At 39.2% G+C, this 27,700-nt stretch overlaps 1 protein-coding gene across 2 annotated transcripts; it reads left to right on the top strand.

The window, feature by feature from the left end:
- The first annotated feature begins 1,611 nt into the window (after nucleotides 1–1,611).
- Nucleotides 1,612–26,984, top strand: LOC145988325 (uncharacterized). 2 transcript variants are annotated; one of them, XM_083123188.1, is made up of 7 exons: nucleotides 1,612–1,989; nucleotides 12,540–12,693; nucleotides 16,997–17,140; nucleotides 18,112–18,303; nucleotides 20,751–20,935; nucleotides 22,728–22,886; nucleotides 26,633–26,984. In XM_083123188.1, exons 1-7 carry the CDS (start codon nucleotides 1,676–1,678, stop codon nucleotides 26,811–26,813), a joined length of 1,329 nt encoding a protein of 442 aa, XP_082979314.1. In that variant the 5' UTR covers nucleotides 1,612–1,675; the 3' UTR covers nucleotides 26,814–26,984. The 2 variants fall into 2 exon arrangements, with proteins under 2 accessions (XP_082979314.1, XP_082979315.1); XM_083123189.1 differs by lacking the exons at nucleotides 1,612–1,989; nucleotides 12,540–12,693 and adding an exon at nucleotides 13,565–13,728.
- The last annotated feature ends 716 nt before the right edge of the window (nucleotides 26,985–27,700 follow it).

The following is a 27,700-nucleotide window of genomic DNA, read 5'->3' on the forward strand; positions in this document are numbered from 1 at the left end:
TTATATAGAATCAAAATTGTTTAACTAGGCTGAAAAATTGATTTCTTTTGTAACAAATTCCATGAACACAGGTTGGAGTTTGTGTACATATCATATTTTTTTGTTTAAAACTAAAAATAAAATACTTGAAATTTATTACTGTTGTTTCTGTAGTATTAGGAAAGGAAACAATGACTATTTTAAAGAATGCGTACAGTCATGGACACTTCTGGGTTATAACGATTCTATTGAAAGTCAATGGGATTATTACAACCCAGATGTTGATTAATTGATGGATTAAGTTGGTGTTTTAAGTCCATTTTATGCACAGTAAGGCTAATCGGGACTGGACCTACAGTTTAAAGTGGGATCCGAACCACTATGTGACTCCACCGGGTATCGAACCCGGGACCGCTTGATTACAAGGCGACGACGGAAACCCAGATGTGTCCGTGACTGTACAATGCACATCATCGCCAATATTTGAATTGAGAAAATAAAAAGTTTGTCATCAACTTATTTAATTTTCACTCAGGAATATCGGAAAATTTGATATATTGGATTGGATGCTTGAGTAGATTACCGATAAAATCAGGCCTACTCTCTGTTGCAAAAATTACCGGCATAGTCAATTTCGAATATCAGATATTACAGATTATTAGGAGTGAAGTTGGTTCATTAATTCTTTATTTGGATCTTAATGCATAGACGGATCTAGATTTTTCCTGGGAAGGACACAAAATATACTCTAAGCATGCAAGACATAACATTGAAATATAACGTGTAGATTATTACAGATATTAAAAACAGCCTCGAAAATATAATATGTTCAGTGCATCCCCGATTGAAACCCTTCGCCATGTATACAAGTGTCTCGGATTCGATACGTAGGTAGTGAAAACACAGTGATTCGGATCCCACTTTAAACTACAGGTCCAATCCCGATGGCCCTGTCTGTGCATAACGTGTATTTAAAAACTCTACAATATTCACATCAAACAATTAAAAGGGTTCGTTTCTGGTCTAGTTTGTGGTCACATCGGAACTGGACCTTCAAAGTTGAATCCGATTCATTGCGCAATAATAGATCTATACCACCACCAGGTAACGAACCCAAGGATCCTTTGATCATTAAATGATAGCATTATAGTACATTTTTTGTGAAATAGAAGTAGTTAACAATGATTACAAGAAGAAAGGGATAAGCTTGATAATTTATTTCCTTAGGAGAAACAGTCACAAACATCGCAAATATTTGACCTAGAATACTCTTGCTATGTGTCATCAATTAATCAGTTAACGTTATTGCCTTGTAACCAACAAGTCTCGGATTCGATTTATTTAAGTGTCTAGTCCCTATTTATGTATTGGTGTTAAACTGTTTTAGGTATTATTTTAATGAAAAACAGGATTGCTTACATTTATTGTCCGTTGTTATATGCCATCTATACTTTTTACACATAGTCATCCCTTTTGTGAAGGGTATGTGCCCCGTGGACCCTCCCGCTAAATCCGCCAATGCTCAAAGCTTATGGGCTACTGCATTCCGGCATCCATTAAAAAAAAAATAAGACTGCGAATGAATCTGGTGTGATCAATCAAAACAATTATTGTTACCTAGACAACAATTTCGTCACGGATAAACTGAGTGCCCACAGTGATTTTTTTATTATGATTATAATTTTCGAGCGACACCATGTCCATTATTTGCACAGATAAAGAACCGGTTCCATCATTAATTCCTTTTGGGTGTGGAGATAATGCATTCAGGAAATCTTCACCCATTAAACATCCTAAAATCTTAAGTGTTGTAAAACCGCAAAGTCCGTTACTGCATCGCCGGATTCTGTTTACTTCGCCAAATGTGTATCTAAAAAGGACAAGGAGCGATACAGTGAAGTCTTCATTTTTGTGTGAAAGGTTTTCAGGGATTGGAAATAGTCCACGAACTATTCATGGGTCTCTGGAAAATCTATGCATGAAGTATGAAGAGGAAGGAGACAAAGTTCAGTAAGTTTGTTACAGTACATTTGATCCCTTATGAGCCCCTGATAAGATAATAAAATGTGACATGTCAGAACGTTTCATCCACGATTGTAATATTTGTAAATAATTTCAATTTACGAACTTACATATCACTTACAAAGTTAATCTGAATTTTCCCCTTATGTCTGTGAATGTATACTAACAATAGTTAGATGTACGTAGTACAGTCACGATTGGAATGCTACCTAACCTATAGGAGTTTAAATTTTGCACAAAAAAGTAAGAAAATTATCAAATATGTAAGTCATGAAATTTGAGCAAATATCCAGTGGTGAAGTGAAACATACTTTCTTCTCTGACAACAGCTAATCCGAACTGGACTCCGAACAATGATTTGAGTTATCGCGTGAACAATTGCCTACATCTACGTATAGACAAATGTGAACAAGATGGCAAGCGTAGGCTTATCATCGGGCGATGTAGAAGTAAAATATAATTATCCTGTGTTTCAATTGTTGTAGTGTGAGAAGAACCTTGCACTCTTCTCTACAAGTAGCTTACGAGAAACTCAGTGGAGTAGCGCAGTTTTCTGTGACCCCTCCTCGCGAATACAATATTGGGGACCTTAAGTTTTATAATATATATATATATATATATATATATATATATATATATATATATATATCAAAAATATTATAACGTATTGATGATGCCAGAGGGGTGGAAGGACGTACAATAATTAGTCAGTTCCCACTTCCCCATAGTTGTACAAGAAATTAACTTTTATCCAAAATACCCTACCTCTTCACTTTTTGGTATCGGCAGGGTAGCTTCTGGAAACTAAGCGCGGATGATACGAATCTCTGATTTAAAAAAACTGGAAGAAAAAATAAGAAATATTTTCTTTTACTTCAACGTAATGGTGCAGCCAAGATTCTTTCTTGGAGGAAGGGGAGGCGTCATATGGCCCAAATAGTTAGTGCATGATTTTTTGTAATTTTTGTATGATACAGTTTAAAGATACAAGGGTTGGATAAAAAGTAATGGCAACACTGGTATAATTGGTACTTGACTGTATTGGCAGAGGAGCACGTAATACATTCCTTCAAAGTAATCGCCCCTCATCTCTACGACCTTCTGTCACACGTATGGAAGGCGTCGTACACCGTCAGCGCGTCCATCTCTATCGATGTCCCGCAGTGACCGCCCTATAGCACGGATGGCTTCGCGCGTGTCGTAGTGCTTCCCGCCCAGTGGTTCCTTCATTTTGACAAAACGGTCGTAATCACACGGTCTCATACCGGTGAATACGGCGGATGTTCCAGTACCTCCCACTACCAGTTATGCAGGAGCGGCGTCATATTGTTCGCAGTGTGACACCTTGCATTGTCAAACAGGATGATGGGACATCGTGCCGTCGCTTCCTTCTTAATGCGAGACGAAGGTGGTGTTGCAAGAAGGTGCAGAAGTAGGCTGCGTTGACCGTCTGCCTGAGAGACGTTGTTCTTCTTGCCTAAACATATTGTTAGGGCGCTTGCACTCTCGTCCTCTGCTTCAGAGCACTGCTGTTTTTGACAGAATAACATATAATCGCTCCCACTCACTATACTTCCTCGTCTGACATTCCCTTATCAGCCACGAAACGCTTGTGGCGGTGTGACTCACCCCTTTCACGGGACAGCAGTGTTGCCATTACTTTTTATCCAACCCTTGTAGAATTAGGTTAGGCTTACGTATATACAGACATTCAATAAATACGGTTTGCGTTTTTTTAAAAATAAGTTCACTTTATGCACAAATAGGAAAATTGGGACTGGACTTACATTTTAAGCTGCAATCCAAAACTATATGTGCCTCCATCGGGTATCGAACAAAGGACAATGAAAAGCCGATTGGAAGGACTTGACACCAGGGCCAGATTAGGGTGGGTGCTATTGATGCTGCAGCATTAGGCCCATTCCTGAAATAGGCCCAGATGAAAACAGACGAGAATTTTCCGAAAGCTGAACAGTTTTCTTTTGCTATATTAACCTGAAAATAAATCTTAGAATGAAATTTGCAGCCCCAATTTTGGACGCCTAGAAACAGGTAGTAAAATCTTCACCTTGAAAGTTAGTTGTACAGAAAAATTCGACGGTACGCAGCATCAGGCCGAATTTCGTCTTAATCCGGCTCTGACCCTCAAAACGTTTTCACACCGGCACAGCATTTACTTTTAATGTTAGTGGACCTCGATATTATATTAATCATAATTTTAACGATGCCAGTTCATTTCAATATACCACTGAGCATACACCTCCTAGGCTTGTTTGTGAAACAACACGTGTTTTTTGTTTACATGGATGATAATGAAACCACTTTTAACCACACATATCCAGTGGCGCAACAACCCGCGAGGGTCAGGTCCTACCTACCTACTGCTGGCCTCATTCCCACCTGCCGAGGTGGGAGACGATCCAACCAGTTATGGGGTGACATGTGGTCAGAACGACCAACACCCAATCGTTGTTGTAGGTTTCCATGACCGGATTACACAACTCATTCGTAGCTCCCCAATATCCTCACGCTGGTGGGTGGCCACCCCTCCCATAGACAGGCCGAAATCTCAGGAGATAAGTTGTTACACTTTCCCTAGGAGACTCGAACCTGAGCGCGTCCCGTAGCCGGAGCCCCAAGCATATCACCTGAGAAATGTCTATAATTCAATATGGAAAAAAAATGAACTTTACAAAATCCCCCCAAATCCCAAATAATAGTAACATTTAACTCAATTTCAATTTTATTACTCCATGTAAACCATATACATTGGTATTTGGAGGGTTCAGTACAGTTCATATAAAAAATATATATAATTACAAAATTTCTATAATTTACAATCTAGATATTCACTAACGCTATAATATTCCTTATTAACTAATAGTTTCTTTAATTTATTTTTGAAACTTGTCATATACGGTACCCTGTGCGATAAAAGAGTGATTTATTGATTTGTTGTTTTGCTTCGCCTTTGTGCCACTTTTGGCTAATCGCGAAGATGGGGATTAGTGATGATATGACTGATGAATGGACAATAACAAACACCCATGCCCAGGATGGGATTCGAACCCAGGACCCCTGGCGTAGTAGCGCGAAGTGCTAACCACTCTGTCGGCAGAAGAGTAATTTCGAATACACCACTGTTATTATCAGTGATACTGGCCCTTATAGTGAGGGGACACTTGCCTTCTGTGCCCCACGACCTACTTATTTTTTGGGTTCCTTTGAAGTGTTTAACAGGTAGAAGAAAAATCAACTACAGCTTGATCAAAATAAGAATGCCGCTGTGGCGCTGTAGTCGAAAGGCTCACAGGCACCGGAGAAGGGGAAGCAAGAAGAGAAAAGAAATGACCGTGCGCTTTAGTTCGAGAGTTTGCCGGGGCATTATTACCGAATTTCCTCGAATTAAAGACACCATCGAATGTAACAGGCGCACTTTTATTATTGCTTCAACTTTCGAGAAAATAATTTACTTCCAATTTAAGGCGCAAGGATGTACGTAATACCGACAGATTATTGTTATATTTACCGTCCATGCCAGTAGCATTTACACTTACCATTTGAACAAACAGAACATTACAGTATAAATTACATTAATATGGTATATTTATACATACGATATACTCGAATCCAAGACGACATCGAATCGAATCCAAGGTGCACCTAAATTTTCAACATCCAAAACCCGAATAAAGATTCGAAGATGCGGGATCTTGGTTAAGCTGTACGTTGTCTGTCATAGTATAGCGAAAAGCGCGAATAAGACAGTGTGCTATATGTTGTTCGCCTCCTAGCTCAAGGTCGACCTAAGGCCACACACTGTATCACCCCCTCAACTCCTTCTTGGTTTCGGCCTCTCTGAGTTTCAATCTCCGAGCTCAAGGTCGACTCCGGCCTTAGAGTATCAGCCTCAAAACTCCATTCTGGCCTCTGCCTCTGAGTTTATGGTCGTCCTCTGGCCTCACACAGTATGAGCCGCCGAACTCCATCTTGGCCTCAGCCCACACGGACTCAGCCGCCTGAACACTGGCCACACAGAGTATTAGCCGCTGAACTCCATCTTAGCCTCATCTTCAGCCTCCAAACTCAAGGTCGACCTCCGGCCTCACGCAGTATCAGCCTCTGAACTCCAACTTGGCTTCGGCCTCACTGGTCTCAGTCTCCGAGGTCAAGGTCGACCTCCGGCAACACATATTATGAGTCTACGAATTTCATCTGGCCTTGGCCTCCAAGCTCAAGGTTGATCTCCTGCCTCACACAGTATCAGCCTCTGAACTCCATCTTGGCCTCGACCTCATTGGGTCTCAAGTCTCCGAGCTCAAGGTCGACCTCCGGCCTCACGCAGTATCAGCCTCTGAACTCCATTTTGTCCCCGGCCTCACTGGGTCTCAGTCTCCGAGCTCAAGGTCGACCTCTGGTCTCACACAGCATCAGCCTCTGAACTCCTTGGCCTCAACCTCCAAGCTCAAGGTCGACCTCGGGCTTCACACAGTATCAGCCTCTGAACTCCATCTTGGCCTCGACCTCACTGGGTCTCAAGTCCCCGAGCTCAAGGTAGACCTCTGGCCTCACACAGTATCAGCCTCTGAACTCCATTTTGTCCCCGGCCTCACTGGGTCTCAGTCTCCGAGCTCAAGGTCGACCTCTGGTCTCACACAGCATCAGCCTCTAAACTCCATCTTTGCCTCGGCCTCACTGGGTCTCAATCTCCGAGCTCAAGGTCGACCTCCGGCCTCACAGAGTATCAGGCTCAAAACTCCATCCTTGCCTCTGCCTCTGATTTTATGGGCGTCCTCTGGTCTCACACAGTATGACCCGCCGAACTCCATCTTGGCCTCAGCCTCACACAGTCTCAACCTCCTAGCACAAGGTTGAACTCTGGCCCCACACAGTATTAGCCTCTGAACTCCATCTCGACCTCAGCTTCAGCCTCCAAGCCCATGGTTGACTTCCCGCCTCACACTGTTCCAGCCTCTGAACTCCATCTGGCCTTGGCCTCAGAGTTTAGGGTCGACCTCCAGCCACACACAGTATCAGCTTCTGATCTCCATCTTGGCCTCAGCCTCACTAAGTTTCAGTCTCCGAGCTCAAGGTTGACCTCCAGCCTCACACAGTATCAGCCTCTGAACTCCATCTTGGCTTCGGCCTCAATGGGTCTCAATCTCCGAGCTCAAGGTCGACCTCTGGCATCACAGAGTATCAGCCTCAAAACTCCATCCTGGCCTCTGAGTTTATGGTCGTTCTCTAGCCTCACACAATATGAGCTGCTGAACTCCATCTTGGCCTCAGCCTCACACAGTATCAGCCTCCTTGCTCAAGGTTGAACTCTGGCCATACACAGTATTAGCCTCTGAACTCCATCTCAGCCTCAGCTTCAGCCTCCAAGCTAAAAGTCGACCTCTGGGCACACACAGTATCAGTCTCTGAACTCAAACTTGGCCTCGGCCTCACTGAGTCTTAGTCTCTAAGCTCAAGGTCGACCTCCGGCAACACATATTATGAGTCTACAAACTCCATCTGGCTTCAGCCTCCTAGCTCAAGTTTGAACTCCAGCCACAGACAATATCAGCCTCTGAACTCCATCTTAGCCTCAGCCTCACTGGGTCTCAGATTCCGAGCTCAAGGTTGACCTCTAGCCTCACACAGTATCATCCTCTGAAATCCATCTTGGCCTTGGCCTCACTGGTTCTCAGTCTCCGTGCTCAAGATCAACCTCTGGCCTCACACATTATCAGCCTCTGAACTCCTTCTTGGCTTTGACCTCACTGGGTCTCAGTCTCCGAGCTCAAGGTCGACCTCCAGCCTCAAAACTCCATCCTTGCCTCTGTCTCTGATTTTATGGTCGTCCTCTGGCCTCACACAGTATGTGCAGCCAAACTCCTTCTTGGCATCAGCCTCACACGGTCTCGGTCTCCTAGCTCAAGGTTGAACTCTGGCCACACATAGTATCAGCCAGTGAATTCCATCTTGGTTTCGGCCGCACTAGGTCTCAGTCACCGAGCTCAAGGTTGACTTCCGACGTCACACTTTATCAGCCTCTGAACTCCATCTTCGCTTCAGCTACACATGATCTCAGCTCAAGGTTGAACTCTAGTCACACACAGTATCAGCATCCGAACTCCATCTCGGCCTTAGTCTCACCTCCGAGCTCAAGGTGCACCTCCAGCTTCACACAGCATCTGCTTCTGAACTTCATCTCGGTCTTGGCCTCACACAGTATCAGCTTCCAAACTCCAGTTCTATCTCTGCTTCATATGGTCTCAGCCTCCGACCTCATACAGCATCAGCATCTGACTAATGCAGTCTCAGCCTCCAAGCTGAAGGTCGCCCTCTGGTTTCACACAGTATCAGACTCTGAACTCCATTTTCACCTCAATCTCACGTGAGCATCTGATAACTTTAAGGTGGTGTGGTGGGAGGCTGAGTGAGACACTTTGGTTTGTCTATCCAACTACCAGAAGCTGAAAACTTTGCATGCATAAGCAAATGGTGTTGGACTTGAGTTAAAGGAAAAATACATGTAAGAGTCATAGTGATCTAGTCGGTATGGCATCTGACTGCCACATTGGAGGCCTGGGTTTGATTACTGGCATCAGACATCTCAGGCTAAATTACCATTCATACCCAGCCTCTAAGCAATGGGTACTTTAGGGAAAATGGTGCAAAGGTGGTTGGAGTGCTGGTCACATTATTTCCAGTATGGTCTATATTTGTGGGCCTCTTCTTTCATACTCGCCTGTGAAGCTTCATGGCATGGTACAATACAGAGCGTTACCTTGAGAAGTTATCATTCTTAACAAACATAAAAGCTATGAAAGAACAATACTTTCGGAGAGCAGCACAGACAAACCGTGCATGATTTTTCTGTATTTCATCAGCTTTACATTTATTTTACAACTGTCAACCATAATCAGAGCTAGGAATTTTAGGTGCTGCACCTTAAATTTTTTTGTGTGAAAATGGGTAAAAAAGTTACTCATCCCCAAAATAAGCACGTATTGAACTCTACTCATGGTGTTTCGGTTGCACCTTTTACACAATCTCAGAACCTTTTCCACCTTTTTCACAATCTCAGAACATTTTGCACCTTTTTGCCCTTTTTGAATCTTTATCATATTTTTTTTAATACAAATCGCACACTGTTTAACCCCACCCACATTCGAGGCACGGCTTCTTGGCATGCGATTCTTGTATACCACACAACAATGAATCGGCTTTCTTCAGTTCTTGGACGTTAATGTAGTAAGCACGCCAAGTGCCAACAATGATGCATTACAATTCCTAGAAGTTGTGCTGTTTTTGTCCTATGCTATATTGTTTACGAATTGTTGTAGGAAAGCTGTTTTGTTTCTGTTTCCTTCTCCCGTCTCAGCAAGCAAGGTAACTGCACTCTGTGATTGACTGATCGATGCATCGGATTTGCTTATTCACCATGCCAAAACATAAAGTAAATGTTGGGAAACTGCAGGACATTGTTAAACAGTTTAGCGGTGACGGCATTCAGAGTGATGGATCTGTTCTGAGGTGTGATGTCTGTGATATTTCTATTGCTGTTGATGACAAACACCAACGCACTCGGGTTGTGCAGCATCTACAAAGTGGGAAGCACGTCAGGAATAAAGAACTACGAGATGGTAAAGCTGGGAAGCGACAGCAATTCATTGGTGAGGCGCTTGCATCTTCGAGTTTCAGACAGCAAGGACATTTATAGCGTGTGGAATACCTCTTTCGAAACTTAACAATCCTGCCATGAAATCATATTTGCAAAAATATACTGAGAAGTCAGTTCCAGATGAGAGCACCTTAAGAAAATCTTACCTTCAACCTCTTTATGAAGCTAAAATCTCGCAGATCAGGCAAGTAGTAGCTGACCATCCAGTCTATTTCATACAAGATGAAACCACAGATAGGCAAAACAGGTACGTTTTGAACATTTTAGTAGCACCTCTCAATGGACATCAAGTGACACCCATGCTTTTAAAAACTTATTTTCTTGGCAAAACAGATAATGCAAGTGTAATGCAAAGTTTCAATGATGCATGTTTTGTATTGTGGCCGGAGGGCGTAAAATATGATAGAGTGTGGTTAATTCTTACATGTTAGCTGCATTTTCTAATCTGAAGAATATGTATCCTAACTTAAAACATGTGACCTGCATTGTTCATTCTTTGCATCGAGTTTGTGAAGCTCTTAAAGATGAATATACATATGTGAACGAATTTGTTTCTAGCATTAAGAAAATACTGAAAAAGGCTCCTTCTAGAATACAGAAGTACGTAGAAATTACGAAACTTCCACTACCACCCTCTCCCATCCTCATTAGATGGACAATATTGAATTTTTTTAGATGCTTTGCCTAGTGATTCCTCAGCTGTAGAAAAAGCCAAAAAAACTTGCACTTAAACAGGAATTGCAAGATGATCTCTATATTGTACATGGCTTATCTTTCCTTACTACTGCAATCACAAAACTGGAGGAGCAGTGTCCTGAAAAGGAAGCAGCACAGTGGGCTGTTTTGATGGATGTGCAACGAGAGCTGCAAGGGGTCGGGAAAGAGAAGTTAGAACAAAGTTTAGCCAAAAACTCAGATATTCAAGAAGTCTGAACCAACAAGGATGTGGATTACCAGTTGAAAACAAAATACGCACCACTTGTGTCTCTTGACATTGAATGTTATTTTTCAACTTACAAGTATCTGCTCAGTGACCTCACTCAGAAGAACATAGACAATTTGAATGTAATCTATTTTAACAGTTTTCTAGATGACTAATTTGAAGCAAGTAAGAAGAAGCATGTTTCCCTTTATGTCGCTTTCTAATGTATCAGAGAATTTTCTTTGCTTAGTTATATTAAAATTTAAAACCAGAGAATACTCTATGTGTTTATCCAGACATGTTGAATCATATATGTATGCACTGCTCACAATAAATTTTTAGCACCTATTTTAGCACCTTTTTTGTACAAAAATTGGCACCTTTTTTGCACCTTTATTGGCAAATTTTTGCACCTAAAATTCCTAGCTCTAACCATAATATACGTTCTATTATTGGACTTTAACTGGAAAGTAATTAAGATGTTTCTAATTTGAAATCAAATGTATGTACAAACAGGCTATCAGGATGGATATACAATTTAGACTGGCATATAAACTACAGAAATGAATGTCATTAAGAATCGAACAGAATCTTTGAAAATACCACAAGCCAGCAGCATTAAAACACCTAGGAAGTCAGCGGTACATCAAAACAGTAAGCAAACATGCTATTATCTTTCATTCTAAAATGGTTTAAGAATATACAGGGTCCGGCAGAGGAGTTAGATGGTTTTGAAATGTGAATAACACACTTAATTTTCAAAGGTACAGAAATGTATTACTACAGAAATACAGGTTATTGTATGCCATTTTTATTTACCACGACAGTTCGTGTAAAAAAAATGATGCCTTCAATTTATTTCTATACACATTCGAAGGCCTTTTTCCTTTCCTTTTAAATGACCTACGTAAGATCTTGAGTCAGCGCTGTCCGTTTGAACAATTGAAATACATTCAAATCAATAATCGGCGATCCGGTGAGAAGTTAGTGGCCTGTTGTCAGCCCAGTAAGCATGGAGACCTGGAATGTGCAACATCGAGCGTTTGGTGTCATCGGCCCCGTATTTCTTCGAAGATGAAGATGGGGATTGTGTGACGGTGAACTCCGAACCGGTTTGGTGACATACCCTGGCCTCCTTGGTCACCAGACCTTACAATCTGTGATTTCTTTTCTGTGGGGATTCCTCAAATCCAAAGTGTATGTGAATAAACCTCGCACATTAGACGACCTGAATTAGAGATGAAATTGCAAACATTGATGGTGAAATATTGCAACGTGCCATCCGCAACTTCTGGGAGAGGCTTCGAATGTGTGTACACGTAAATGGAAGTCACTTGGACATCATTTTTAAGTCATAAAGAATTGCCATGGCAATTGGCATACAATAACTTAAAATGGCATACCATAATTTGTATTTCTGTAGTAATACATTTCTGTACCTTTGAAAATTAGGTGTTATTCACATTTCAAAACCGTCTAACTCCTCGGCCGGGCCCTGTACATCCTCTTGTAATACCTTTTAAAAACATTATGAATATATTTTTATGACCTAAATAAAATTACTGAAATCAAAATCAAAATTATGGAAATAATTCTATGGAGTGACTCCAATACTCCAACATGAAAATAATTTAGTGTGGAGATGAATGGTTGAACACGTTGAACAACAGGGAGGAGTGAACAAAAAGTTTGCAGTCATGGGTAAATATGCAAGAGATAAATTAACTATCATTATATTGTTCATTGCAAGGACACTGACAAGGGTTAGGTGGCACTGTAGAATCAGACTGAATCTTACCCACTAAGACTTTAATCCATACCAAAATTTTTTTTTTTACAAATGCATATTAAATGTCATAGACTCCACACCAAAGCTAGAGCCTGACGACATTCAAAATTGTTATTTGCAGTAAATACACCTTCATTCTTTCATTTTTCTTTTAGGAAGAAGAAGGGGACTGATATAATGAAAAAACTGCTGCTCCCAGAGGAGGTCGCTGGGCGAAAAATATGCCATGCATTGTTACTTAATGCATTTCGGAAGCGACGAGAAGAAAATTTACTTCTTCATAATAATATTGAATTTCTTGGTTCGCAGGTTAGTTTCTTTCAATCCTAATGCATTGAGTAAAGTAGCACAATCAGTACACATTTTTGAGATATTAACTGTGTTGCCTTCAGCCAAGAGAAGCCAACATGACTTCTCATTATTGGTGATCACCAGTTAATAGTACAGTGTGGGGTTTATGGAAACAGTGTTGCCATATGATGCACAGAAGAAGAACGTTTCACCTCTACTACTACCAGCAGAAACAAAAGTTAGTAAGCAAGTGCTACTGTTTAATACAAGAGTGAAAATTCCACGACAAATCAACAGTGCTAAGAAAAATTAATTCTAAAAGCAATTAAGAGGAACTAGTAAAGTAATGATAAAGACTTCATACTTAGAATATTACTACATCCTCGTTCCAAAGAATACAAAACCATCCATTGCGTCGTTTCAGCTTCAGGAACTACTTAAAAAACAAGAAAGCATTCACAGACATAATAAACAACCCACGGAAGCCTATTGACGAATCTTTGCTTGGACATTCCCTGTCTCCCATTCCCTCTTCCCAAGATGTGGAAACGCCAGCAGGCTGTTATTTTGAGCTACTTTTGCTACTTGTGAAAGCACTCATGTGACAACTGGCAAGGTCTCCAAACAGATGACGGACCACTCAGTGCCGAGATTTGCACTGAGATAAACCTACAATTGCAGAACAGGCATGTGAATCTGTTGTTACTATAATATATTTTTCTTACTTATGGCCAGTAAAAATAACCTCAATGTCCAACAATATTAAAATCATGCTATCTTGTTACCTAGCAGCTGCAAGATTCTATCATTCTTAACAATGGAACTTTATTGTTAATTCCCTTAAATTTAGTAGCTATGTAAAAGGTATCAAAATGAAAATTAAAGAAAAAAACATCCTATTAATATTATTAAGTTACATATTGCAACTTTTACTATACACAATATAAATGGCAATAGTCAACAAGATTATAACTCGTATATCTACACTTACTAGCAGATGTATCTTGCGACAGATCATTTGGATCCACCATGGTGTATCAGCCTGAAGATTCTGTTAGTTAAAAACTTGAATAAGTTATCCATGTAATGTAGTTAATTTCTTTGTTCCTTGTTGCAGTATTAGTATTCTACACTCTTGGATAAATCACGATGATGGTGACAAATGATGAAATGGATAAGGGGACAATACACCCATACCTTATCCAGAGGTTCAAACCTGCCTTTTGTAGTGCATTACGCTCACCAATCCATGATGTACGAAAACTACAAAAAGACACTCCTTTCTATGTATGTACCGGTAATTAACCAAGCAGCCATATCCTTCTTGGAGACATCTAAATGTAACAAATAAAAAATGCACTTAAGAGTAAGAAAGATACATTCACTTTTATCACACAAAATTATATGAATATGAATACCCTCCTCCCTATTTGCAATATATAAAACTATCAATAAATCATAAGTGAACTTAGTGAACAACAACTAGTAAATAGTGCAACTATATTGTCCCACAGAATAGTAGTAAAAGAAGCATGCTTAACGAGGACTTCAAACTTAGGCCATGAACATATTGTTTCCTTGTTTGAGATATCAAGTGAGCCCTGGCTTAACTTGTATTTTCAAGATCAGGATCTGGCCATCCTTACTCTGTGCCTTAACCCAAGAACACTACCTTATGTAAAATTTACATATGTTTCGTGCTCAATTCTCTTCCCTACCTCCCACATCACACCCACCTATCCCTCCGCCTATGGTATTCCTCAGGCATTCTGTCAGGCACGTGGCAGCACTGTGGTAAGGAGGACGGAAGCAGTGAATGTCTTTAGTTTGTGCGTTATGTGGGACTCTGTACGTCAATAATACGTAGCGATAGTAACAGAAGAAAAATCTTGCATGTAACTTTGATGTGCATACAGTAATAATGCCATTTGCATTCACGTAAGATTTGCATGCCGGTAGTAATATGCGTAGTGAAAATGTCTGAAAAACGTCTGACAACTGATAAAATTTGCGAACTTTTGGTAAGTTGTGAAGAAGAAGAGGTGCTGGAAGAGAATGAAGAAGATATTTTGGAAGTTGAGGACTATGATATCAGTGATTATGATTGCGACAACGACCCAGAATATGTTCCGGAACTAAATACATGATCAATGCAATACCATATGTAGGGCAGGGTTCCGTGCCTAAGGGCATCCCAGCTGGAGATCATTACGTGGAAAAATTGGTTGAAACTGTTGCTGGAAGAAACAGGAACATAACTTGTGACAATTGGTTTACAAGTGTTCCACTTGCTGAAAAACTTTTCAAAGAAAAAAAACTAACAATGGTCGGAACAATAAAGAAAAATAAACTAGAACTGCCACCAGAGTTCAAAGATTTAGATTTTCAAGAGAGAAAGACTGGATCAAGTCTCTTCCTGTTTCACAACGATGTAACTGCCAAACAAAACAAAATTGTGGCTTTCATTTCAATGATGTACAAAGATGCAACAATCAAACAGTGAAAGTAAGAAACTCGAAATCATTTTGACCTACAATTCTACAAAGGGTGGAGCAGACGCTTTTGATCAAATGTGCCAAGGAATGAATGCTGGAAGAAAAATTAAGCAATGGCCCCTCTCATTTTTCTATAATATGATGAACATCGCAGCGATCAATGGATACATTATTCACACTCACAACTGCTACAACAATCAGGGCAACTCAGAAAAGATACCATTCTCATGAATTCAGTTCATGCTTCACCTCCATGAGAACTTGACCAAAATCTGGCAGGAGCAAAGGCTAATAAATCCAGGACTGTCACAGGAGTTAAGAAAGTCAATTTTGAAGGTACTGGGGAAGGAAGAGACAAGTACAGTAACAGCCATGTGACAAGGGAACAGAAAGTATTGCAGTTTCTGAAACTACAAGAAAAGGAGAATGACAACTATTTACTGCTCCTGTGGGAAGCCAATTTGTGGTGAGCATCAAAAGAAAAAGTGCCCCGACTGTGGATAATTCCAGAAATGCACTATTTTTTTTTCTAAGGTGTCTTTTTATTCCTTTTTAACAATGTTATAATTATTTGCAAAATGTGTTTTCATTGTGTATTTTTTTAATTAATTCTTAATGTACATACAAGTTTGTCAACTAATACATAATTTTCATATATTCCATATTTAATAAAGCCATGCTCATATATTTTATAAAGAATAGAAACTACAAAATGTAGAAAACAAACAAAATAATATTAAAAAATATTTGTCACTTTGATTTTATAAACTAAGGTTTAATTCAATGCATGTACGTAGTGGTAGTTATACAGTAATATGTATGGGCATCTGGAAGGGGGGCAAGGAAGGGGGCCGTGCCCCCTCCCTGGAAAATGAAAGTCAACCAAAAATTATATAGTGGCCATGGTGGCTCAGTCGGTAACGTGTCTGACTACCATGCTAAAGGTCCCGGGTTCGATCCCCGGCTGGTTCAAATCCGGGAACTTTTCTAACGTTGGAAGCAGCCCCGGCACCCACCCAGCATCGAATGACATGGGTACCTGGGGGAAACCCTGGGGGGGGGGGGTAAAGGCAGTCAGGGGTGTGATGCTGATCACATCACCCTCACTCACGACCAGATCAAGAAAGTGTGGCGTTACCCCCACACCACCTATATGCCTTCAAGGCATGGTGCTATGCACAGGGGTGCACTTTTACCAAAAAGTTTATATTTCATACATATAATTTCATTTCAGCCACAATAATATGTGTTAATTATTGCATGAGTATGATAAGTTCAAATTTAAGCAATGTTTTTTGAGGGAACAACACTATTATTGGAAAAAATATGCCATGTTTGCCCCCCCTTGGAAAAATATTCCTTCCTTGCCCCTCCCTGGAAAAAATCCTGCAGACGTCCATGGATGGGAACACGGTAGTGTTCTAGGGTTAAAGTGTAATGCATCAGACTTTAGATTTTGATTTTTGTCATTTAGTATTGCTTTTCTGCAACTTTTGACTAATCCCAAGAGGATGATTGATATGATGAAATTGATGAAGGGACACACACAAAAAACACCAATGCCCACACCAGGCATTGTAGCATGCTGTACGAACCACTGTGCCACAGAGGTCAGCACACCACACTTTAGCCTGTGAAAGTCCCTACATTACAACCACCATATCTTCAAAAAAACCACAAGAATAAGGAATTTTCCGAGATTTTCTGAAGGTATGAAACATTGCCCAGTTGAATCAATGACATGGCACCATTGGTCAACATCTTATTGGTTGAATCTCACTTATAAAATTGCATAATGAAAATACTGATGCAAATTTGTCTGATAGATTGAACAGCTGCAACTTCAAATAATGGTGCTGCGAAGATTGCTGGATACAGAGAAAGGTCGTGTTACAGATGCTATGATGAACTTCCATAAGATGAAAACTAAGATTGAGGAAATATTGCAAGAAAAGGAAGAAATGAAGAAGGTAAATAATATATCTTTTGTGCATAAAGTGGAATGCAATTTTCCACCATATTTTCTGAATCAAGGGGTTGGGGCTAAAGACTAAAGAAACTGAATTGCAACTAAATTCCATAGTTAAATAGCTAGTCCTTTGAGGTCTTATGTCTGGTTTTGTTTAGGTGATGTATGGTCAGCACATCACTGACAGTATAGATCCACCACAGCATTTGAAACCCTGGCATGTTAACAGTGGAGTTAGTATCGCTGGGCTAAGTTATGGAAAAGCCTGTAGTTCGCATATTTTCTGAGACTTCAGAAAGCTTAGCGCTACTATATAGTGAAAAAATCAATGTAATTTTCCCTTTCAGGCACATATGTCCATAAAACCACACTGTGTCTAGTCGAGTCAAGATTAGAAATTCAGAAATGATCTCTTTCTACAGGGTTGTCTGCCTCATCTTGTTAGACATTCTGAAACTATTATTTCTTCTATTTTTGGCCATTCCACTCCTCTCGCCACGTCCACCCCTCCCACCATATCTGCGCATTTTCTTGTTTTTGAAGCACATTAATTTAGTAGAAAGTTTCTTTTCAGACCAAGTGAGATGAGGCAGGCTGTTTTTTTGTGCCCAACCCTGCATAACTTTCCATGTGGTATGATGGTCATCCATTCAAAATAAGACATTAACCTACTCAATTAGGCAATCGTGTACTTATATTTGTTACCTCTGTATTCTATATTATTTTCTGTTGCTTTTATTATATTGATTCACTGTAAAATTTCCATTGTATTCTGTACTTGGAACTGTCTCAATAAATAAATGAAAAATAAGAACATTAACTATTTGGCTCAATGGATATAAACACAACCAGTTAGGTTTCTACTTACATGTACTATAGACATATTCAAATTGTGTGTGAAATCCATCGTTTTTGATTACAGAAATTCATTATTAACTAACTCTCTCTATGTCTGTTAAACAACGTTTTCAGGTGAAAATGCATGTGGATAAAGAACTGCAGAAAAGCAAAGACAAACTTTCTGAGGCCCGGATAAATTGTGAAAACTTGAAGAATGAAATAGGACTGATAAAAGGAGATCGAGATGCACTTGAAAAGCAGTTAGGTAAAGAACGACAGAAGCTGACCAAAGTCCGGGAAGACAAGAAGTTTCTTCTTGACAAGGTAATGCATTCTCCTTCATGTCTCAGCTATTTGGAAAAGTAAAATGCAGACAATAAAGAAACATTTGGCAATTACGAGCCAAAAGCATTTTATCAGTCATGTTTAGTACTTAATGTACTTCTCACACTTTAATGCATTCATAATTCTGGATAATTCTATTTTACTTTCAGGATGCCCATTGTTAAGCTCACACTCACTGCAGACTATTACGAAAAACAACATGGTTACCCGTGTCCGGCCAAGCAGTGTCTGTTGGACACTGCATTGTTTTAAATGGATCTTGCCCTTCTAATGCGAGATTTTTATGTTTCATCACTGTGGAAACAATCGAGTAATATTATATTTTACCTAATCATCATTGTTATGTCCATAATTCTTCTTCTTCATCATCATCATCATCGTAATTGCATGTTGTTGTAATTTTTGCAGAATAGTATATGCAACATATTAGGCCGGAAGGTAGTGTGAGGAAATTGTTTTATTTTCTCATATATTTTTCATTTTTTTCTATTTTAGCGTTAACTATATTTTTATATAAGACGTAAACGAGTTACTAAATGTTCTATTAATTTCGGTGGCTTCTGCCACCATCCACTTGGGAACTCGATGCTTCACTGCTAGGTTGACTTCCATCAAGTTCCCAAGAGGATGGTGGCAGAGGCAACCGAAATAAATAGAACATTTACAAGTAAGTTTCGTGGATATATCTTTAGTAACTCGTTTACGTCTTATATTATCAACCGCGTTGTTTATTCCCCTCAACATGAATATTTTTATGTGATGTCTTATTAAATACTTTATTTTTTATAAACATTTGTTAATACATATTCAAGTAGACTTCTTTACATATCAATTGCACACTGTGTCCGACAGACATTGCTTGCCCGTTTACGTAAATGAAATGGAAAATATTTTTTACACAACTTTCTTTATCAAACTCAAATATTGTAAAATGTGAAAAAAGAGAGAAACAAACAAAATTAAAAAATATCATGTTCGCAGGAAGTATCGTTTGTAGTATGTGACAAAAAAATATAAGCAACAGTGTCTGATAGACACTGGTTGCCCGGTTAAGGGTTCTGATTGGATGTTACCAATATTCAGTGTACAGGTTAACAGCAAAACAGTACAAATTGTAGCTAACCAAAGTAGTTGGGAAGTGCACATTTCTTCTACTTTGAAGGGCATTAGGGGGTGAGATTTAAGAAGGTGTTCAAGAGTACATAGTACAATCGGAGGCAAAGGTAATGGTGGGCAAATTGCACATCCATAATTTTGCCCTCTACATCCTACATTTTTCAACGAATAAAATTGCACTGGTACTAGAGTAGATGCTGCTAGTTGGCTCTTTTGTTTCTATATTCAGCCTCACATTGCAGGAAACAGGGTGACTGAACATGACAATGGACACTTAGCCCACTATTAGCTTAGCCACTGTACACATTGAAGATGTCAATCTTTCAAGCAAAGAAGGCTCTGGCACCTGAACTCGCAGCCAGGATTTGTTTTGTCCTTGTGTGTTCTTTCTGCATTATGCAGCACTTGTCATTAGTATGAAGTTATTATTCCTGAAATATATTTTACTTTCCTATTCGTAAGAGTTCATCCCTTTTATTTTACTGAAGACTTTCACTTTGCAAGACCTATTATATTTCACTGTACAAATAGCTTATATGCAGATGCACAAAGAATTTTCACTTCATAAAATCAGTTTCTACTCTACCACCAACTTCAGCAAATAGTAAGGGTATTCTACCAGAAAATCTAATTCTCTGTGCAACAGGCTTCAGTTAGCTAACATTGGTTTTTCTAACATACATTCAAGTTACAGTACTTGATTCGATACTGGACTACCTGAAACCATGAACTTTGAACACTTGCAGTGGTGAGCAGGAGGGTAAAAAAAGGTAAAGTGTTCCCCTGTGCTTAGCACCACGCCATGAAGGCGTATAGGGGGTGTGGGGGTAATGCCCCACACTTTCTTGATCCGGTCGTGAGTGGGGGTGATGTGATCAGCATCACGCCCCTGACCGCTTTTACCCCCCAGGGTTTCCCCCAGGTACCCATGTTATTCGACGCTGGGTAGGCACCGGGGCCGCTTCCACCGTTAGAAAAGTTCCCGGATTTGAACCGGCCGGGGATCGAACCCGGGAGGGAGGGGAACTATAAGCAGAAAAAGAAAACTTCTGCATGCCTTTCCTTCAGAAGTCACGCTACTTACCCAACTGGTCAGTGTAAAAAGCATATGGAGGAGTTCCTCTTAGGTTGTCTGGTCACACTGAAGGATGTTAATAGCATGTGGGAAAAAGAGTGTCACACATTAACTGTGACTTTGACAGGACAATAAATATTGTAGTTTAAACCTTATAAAAGCTGCAAGACTGATTTACCACTTCTAGACTCACTTTCCTTCAGTGCACCAAACTGACTACCATCATATTTTTCAGGTTGAAGTGATGGAAGAAACTGTCACAATGAAAACAGCAGCACTGGAGGAGCTGGAAACATTGTCTAAGGAACTGGAGAAGAAAATAGAAGGCCTGGAGGTAGAGAAGAGTGAAAATGCCCAGGCACTCATGAAACTGCAAGATGAACATGGGATCGTACTCACTGAGCAAGAAAAGATTGAGAAGTAAGAATGCTATTGCATTTATTTTAAAACAGAAGTATTTTGACACTATATGTAACCTTGTGGTGCACATCAATTACTAGGTTTTAATTGAATTCATTCTGCAGAAAAAAAAAATTGTGTTTGTGAAGTATATAAATGATGTGATTTAATCCATTCTCCAATATGCACACAGAGTTTCTTTATATACGTATATTTTAAAAATTAAATAACGTTTCATTCTATATAATATATTATACCGATTGCACTGCAGTGAAGATACTTATGTTCATCCAATAACGAATGTCTAATGGTTTTACCTATATTTTTTCTAACACCATGCTTTGAGAGAGCATCTCTTTTCTCTTCAGCAGGTGAACAAATTTATTTACAAATTTATGCACACCAGTGAATATATCCAACATAAATTGCCCACTCTGAAAAAAATAGTTGCCCATCCTCCTCTAGAATGCTGACTATGGCACTGGCCTGCATGCTCTAACTGGATGAGTTCATTGACAAATTAGGGTGACAGTTACAAGTTGAATGTGGATGGAGAGAGAGATTTCACTTTGTTCGACACCAAATGGGTTTATTAAAAATTGTAACAGTTATTCCAAACATACAAAACGGTAGCAATAATATGCATACCAGTGAATTACAGATCTTAAATCTACAGCATTGTTTCATGCATATTTCTATTTGCATGCATTCTGATTTGTCCACTGGACAGTCTTCCAGAGTCGAACAGTATGATCAAAGACAACAACAGGAACAAAGATGCTAACATTAGTACCAAGTGTTGTAATAGGGTTTACACTAGAACAGCAGGAGGAGTCAAAATGGTCCCTACCTTCACGGTTTCTTTAACAACTAACTGTTTTTTCTTATTTTTCCCTCGAAATTTTGTGACTTTTCATAATTATATGCCCTTTGTAAGATGGTATATTGAAATCTACAAAATATATTTTTTTCTGTGAATTTCATGTTATACCCCTAGAACAGCAGGAGGGGTAAATTTGGCCCATGTAAATTTTCATTTATGCATGCAGCAATATCAGTGTTACATTGCGGTTCCTGTGTCATCCTGTCTTTAGCATGTTCCAACTTGTCACAATTTACACGTCGTCTTGTAGGTAGTCTTCTTGGACTGGGATGGAACATGTGGCATGAAGTAGCAGTTTCTCATGGTGAAATGTTGCATATTCTGGAGTGTACAGTTGCTGACTATTATATATGTATATTTTTGTAATCAAAATGTATCACAAATCACCTAAATACTTTGATTATAATACACAAAGCACAGAAAATAATATAAATTAAAAATATGTTCCCATTCTAAAATAATTAGAATTTTTAAATGCATTTCTTACAAGGGGTCAAAATTACCCCTTTCCGCTGTTCTAGGGGGTATCAAATCCTTCGCTGTTCTAGTGTTAAGGGCAGGAGGAACAGTTTGTGTCGAGCCAGATGCAAGGACCCTAAACTGCTCCTCCCAATCGACTTTTCCCCATGGCGAGATGGGGAAAGAGAGATCTGTGTGCTGGATGGTTGTAGGAGGGTGAGAAAACTTAGCATTACGCTTATGGGAGTATTATTTTACTTCTTCTCTTGGGAATAACCAACTTCCAATGGCATAGAAAAAGATATGACCAGAAAGAGGACATGTTGAAGATTTGATCTATCGTAGGAAAAAGTCGAAAACTCCCATGTACACCTGGTGTAAAACTGCCACTCTTCGCCTTACAGAGACTTATTTTATCAGTAACTTATAACTGTAACACACACATATTTTACATTCTTCTTCTTCTACTAGGAAAGTGAAAATCATGCTGGAAGAGAAGAATAAACTAATGAAGGAAGTGGCATGCGAAGAGGAAAATTGCCTTGAGGATAAAATTCAGAAAATGCATGTGGAACTCAAGAACAGCAGAGTTCAGAATAAACAGCTAGAGAAGAGCCTTCAAGACAGCCTGTAAGTAGTATTAAGTGAAACATCTTTCATCAGAAGCACCTTAAAACTGACTTCATCAGTTGATATTATGTTGATGGGAGGTTCCATTAACGCATCCAAGCTCTTAAATCTAGAATCACTCTCCTCTAAAAGCTCTAAAAGCGCATGGTGGACCACACAGTTTGATTTCTAAAAACAATTATCTTTGTTCTTCCCCAGTTCCGTTGAGAATTAAAATTAAGTAGTCACCTTCTGCAATGTCTAAAACTAACAAGAAGTTGTCAATTAACTCTTGCCTTTCACATCTACGAGGTTCCTTTTTTTAAAAGATGTTATTTCTCACCAATATTTCCACTGCTTGTCACTGGTAGCAAAAAATAATAGTGGATTCAGAAAATGACTTTCTTTCCACCTCTACATGTAACATGTCTAGTTCCACAGATTGATATGTGGTGGCAGCACTGCACTGACAGTAGCCATGTTGAGTGGTGCGTTCTAAACAATATTCTCAAGAAAAGAACAAATTGCGTTCGTCATAATTCAAGTTGCACATGAAAGAAATGTGTTAGGTGCCACAGAGAACTTGTGCAAGCTTGTGATGATGATACACTTCAATATCCAACAGTAGTTCAGTGCTTTGCCATACTGATTTGCCAGGACCGACCTAGCACCCAGCAACATTAAAGTTTCCTTTTTGTAACAAAAGGAGTTACCTTGACAGTAACTTCCTGGAGAATTACCTTCAGCCAGCTATTCGGTGGAAAAAACACTTCTGGCCAGACATCGAATTGTGCTGCATCACAACTCGCCATTTTGCAAATTCAGTGGAGCAACTGCTTGAACAGTGGAATTGGAAAGTGCTAAAGAAACCCCCCCCCCTCCCTCCAATAGACTAGACATGAATTCTTGCGATTATGACTTGTTTCGGAAGCTAGAAGATACTCTACAAGGATGTCGCTTCCAGACCATCAATGACATAGTGCAGTTCTTTGAGGGTCCTTCAGTGATATACAGAAAAACAATTCTCTTGACAGGGTGAGAAATTGTCAGAAATTTGGCAACATGTGCTACACTTGATCAGAGACTATTGTAAAGGAATACAGCAACCTCGTCCTCCACAATTATATAAGTAGACAGTTACGTGCACGTAATCACTTTTTTTTTTAAATGATCGTCGTTTGTAAATGGTTAATCTTCCCTCGAGAGCCCAAATTATAGACAACCCTCCTCCAACAAGATATACAAAAATAACAATAAATAGTAAATTAGTGAGTAAAAGCCAATTTAAATCAAATGCTTACTCCAGTTTGATACAATCTAGAAAGTAACCACAGCATAAGCACTCTGTGGCCTTTCAGTCACCTGAACACTGCTGCCAATGCATTTGGGTTGCGTGCATCACTGCAGAAACAAGCAAGAAAGTTCTGGAATACAAACAGGGGTAAAAAAGCGCACCATAACATGCAGAAACCATTGACCCTCTCAACAGCAATGCACAGCCTTTTGTAAAGGTGATATTGATTTACCGATGTGGTTATTTTCCTAAGACACATCCCCATACTGTCACCTGTGGTGGGAAGGAAATAGTTACATCCCTACCCACAATGAGTCGGAGGTAACCTGCTTCCATGAGAGAAGGTTGTTACCCTGTCTCTACTTGGAACCCACCTAATTGATAACCCAAGATAATCTTATTTATACTGGTCACTTGTTGATTTTTTACACTGATAAAAAATAACTTTTTCTCAATGGAATAAGTAGTGATGGTGGGAACTAGTTGGTACCAACAGTGATGAATTTCCAAGGAAGACAACGCACAAATGATTTTCACAATATAAATTGAAAGCCCAACAGAGCTGAAGTGTCTACATGCTAAATTTCAATACATGAAAGAGGAAAAAAAAAACATTGACCAAGCAATGGCTTTCCCTCCAAAGCACCATGCCCTGGTGATTACTTGATTTTTTGACACATGTGGACATTTTATTAAAGATTTATATTAGTATTTAACTTTTACACTGAAACTACATCATGTCAATCTATTACAGCATTACTTAAATTATCCATAGATTCACTTTACGCAAATATGTATATCAAAATAACCTGCCTGTCGTTTATTGCTAAATTTCAGTCTTGTAACAAATTTTTCTTGCAGAATAAAAATTCTGAGGATTCTAGTATAATTTCAGATTGATTTTAAGTCCACTTTATGCACAGAAAGACTAATTATGACTGGACCTACAGATCAAAATGGGATCCAAATCACCATGTGCCTCCACCAGGTACTGAACCTGGGACCCGTTGATTACAAGGCAACAGTGCTACTGTTACACCATTCGGATTGCCATAGGTTAATTTCTAGGTTACCTGGAGTTCGCGAAAGTATTGCCAGTACTAGTGATTGAACTGTAACCCATCCTGTTGAATATTGTTACCATGATATTCTCAACACCTAAAGCTCTGGTTCATGTCTCAGCTTAGACATGGGTGTTTATTCCTACCTCTCATGCCTAGGCTGAGATATGAAACCTGTGAATATCCCTTCATCAATTTCATCTATTGATCATTCATCTTTGTTGTGATTAGACAAAAGTAACAGGAAACCAATATAAAATAAGAAAACAAAGTTTGTTTCAATTCCATTTTATCTTCAGATCTTCTAGGCTAATCAGAATTGGATCTATAGTTCAACGTGGAACTTGAACCCACTGTGCAATATGCCTCCACCAAGGATGTATTTAGGGGGAGGGGGTCCAGACCCCCACCCCCCGAAAGACTTATCAAGTACTAAAATTAAATAATGAAAATATATTCATTTAGGCTTTGTTGTATAACTTCCTCTGAACTTATTGGAAGACAAGGAATATATTAGGATCACATGCCTTTGAAGGATAGGAAGGACGTATTTAGGGGAGGGGTCCAGCCTCATCAAAGACTTACCAAGTACTAAAATTAAGTAATGAAAATATTAGCATTTGTTGCATAATCAATGGTTATTAATTTTCTCTGAACTTTTTAGAAGGCAAGGATTATATTGGGATTATACGGCTTCTTTGAATGACATTACAAAGAAGTTTTATGTGCACTACTACTGAAAATAATATGCATAAAATATTAATCAGAAACTTACTTTTCTCCAACTACATGTAACATCATTTTTGTTATTCGATAAATATTAAATTATTCATCTATTTGACATTAATTTAATTGCCAGGGCACTTGCTTTTATGTAAATTATTCCGATCTTAACTACAGGTAAGTTACGTAATGAATATGCGCTGTTATATCTCTATTCTTATAGTCTTTTTACTTATTTGTGTAATAATAATATAACATTAATTTATGGATTTTAATTAGTATTAATTTAATATAATTATTTTAATTTAAACATTATTATTATTATTATTCCTGAGACACTTGGTTTGGACTCCCCCTGAACATATTTCTAGATACGTGCCTGGCCTCCACCATTCTGACACCATCAAGGTGACAGTGTTAGCCACTACACTATCGAGGAGGTTCAAAATAAGAAAATACAATTGAATGATATCAGTCACTACTGATACATTGGTATTGGCTGAACCCAAAGTATTTCTGTTTACTTCACATTGCTTTCTTTTTACTTTTCTGATGCTATGGTGATCAAAGTGAATGGTGGTTCGGTGAAAACACAGACCCCCTCAGGCCATGCCAAACATTCAATGCTTGGCCATCAATGTATATTGTTGATATGAACCAGTTATCTGTGCAAATCATTCTTGTTCTAGGGTGGAGAACTTGAATCTTCAAAGCCGACTGAACTACTTGGAGATGGTAAACAGAAATGGCGAAGCCTCGTTCATAAGCCAACTCATTCACTTGATTCTGGGCTTTATTCGCATTCCTATTGCTATTTTGCAGAGCATGTTGTTTTTGCTGCTACCTTCCAACCCTCGCACATCTCAGTGAACAGATTTCCAAGCCATCAGTACCTGCAAACTCTGAACAGAATTTAGACACTCCTTTTTATTTGATTAGAAGAATAAAAAAATATTTTTTTGAAATCAAGATTTTCTACATAGAATACTTTACTGAAATTTTGAGTGTACCTTTATGTACAGAATAAATAAAGATATAGTTGCTTTACATCTGTGGCCTAATATTTGCAATTTAAGAAGTTACCAAAGTGTAATCACTAACACAAGAAATGTTTTCAAAAATTGATAAAGAGGACTGAATACCAATTCTAATATTCTTGTAAATTACCAGTGGCATTCACACTTGAACACTAACTATTTAAATTCATGATGCAGTTTAAGAATAACTTACATGAAATATGGTATTTCCGTGTTGCACAATTTAATGGTTATTTCTGATTAATTTTGAAGAGAGACTGTCTTCATTCACTAAGGGTACGGCATCTGGAGCGGAGATGATACCACGTCACTGCTTTGTTATTTCCCAGGTGGCGGTAGTTGTATTTTCTCCCATTTGGCAGCGCTGGCGTGTGTTTCCTGGCTTGCGTCATCTGCTGTGCTTCTGCTTTCTGTTGTCAGGTGGCGTTGGCGGGGCTGGGCTGTCTGCTGCTCGGAGTGGTGCAGTTCCTGTATCTCGCATGGCTGGAGGGGGGTCGAGTAGGTGCACTGCATCTTTTCTTTTTGTGGTCTGGGATCTTTTGGAGGACAGGGTGCCAGGTCAAGTGTACCTGTCCATTTTCCAGGTTCAACACTGGTTTCTGTTGGATGATAGCATAGGTTTCTTTGACGGTGTTACCATTAAATCACAAAATCCATTTTTACAATTCTTGTCAAATTAATGAAAATTACAAATTTTGATTTCCAGATAATTTAGACTCC

The sequence above is a fragment of the Lepisma saccharinum genome, chromosome 5, assembly GCF_977018435.1.
Source record: "Lepisma saccharinum chromosome 5, izLepSacc3.1, whole genome shotgun sequence".
Classification (NCBI taxonomy): domain Eukaryota; kingdom Metazoa; phylum Arthropoda; class Insecta; order Zygentoma; family Lepismatidae; genus Lepisma; species Lepisma saccharinum.

Excerpts from the sequence above, each read along its gene's own strand:
- LOC145988325 (XM_083123188.1), top strand. The coding sequence starts at position 1,676 with ATGTCCATTATTTGCACAGATAAAGAACCGGTTCCATCATTAATTCCT. Across the intron at positions 17,141-18,111 it reads AAAAGGAAGAAATGAAGAAG|GTGAAAATGCATGTGGATAA; the intron begins GTAAATAATATA and ends CAACGTTTTCAG. Across the intron at positions 18,304-20,750 it reads AGAAGTTTCTTCTTGACAAG|GTTGAAGTGATGGAAGAAAC; the intron begins GTAATGCATTCT and ends CATATTTTTCAG.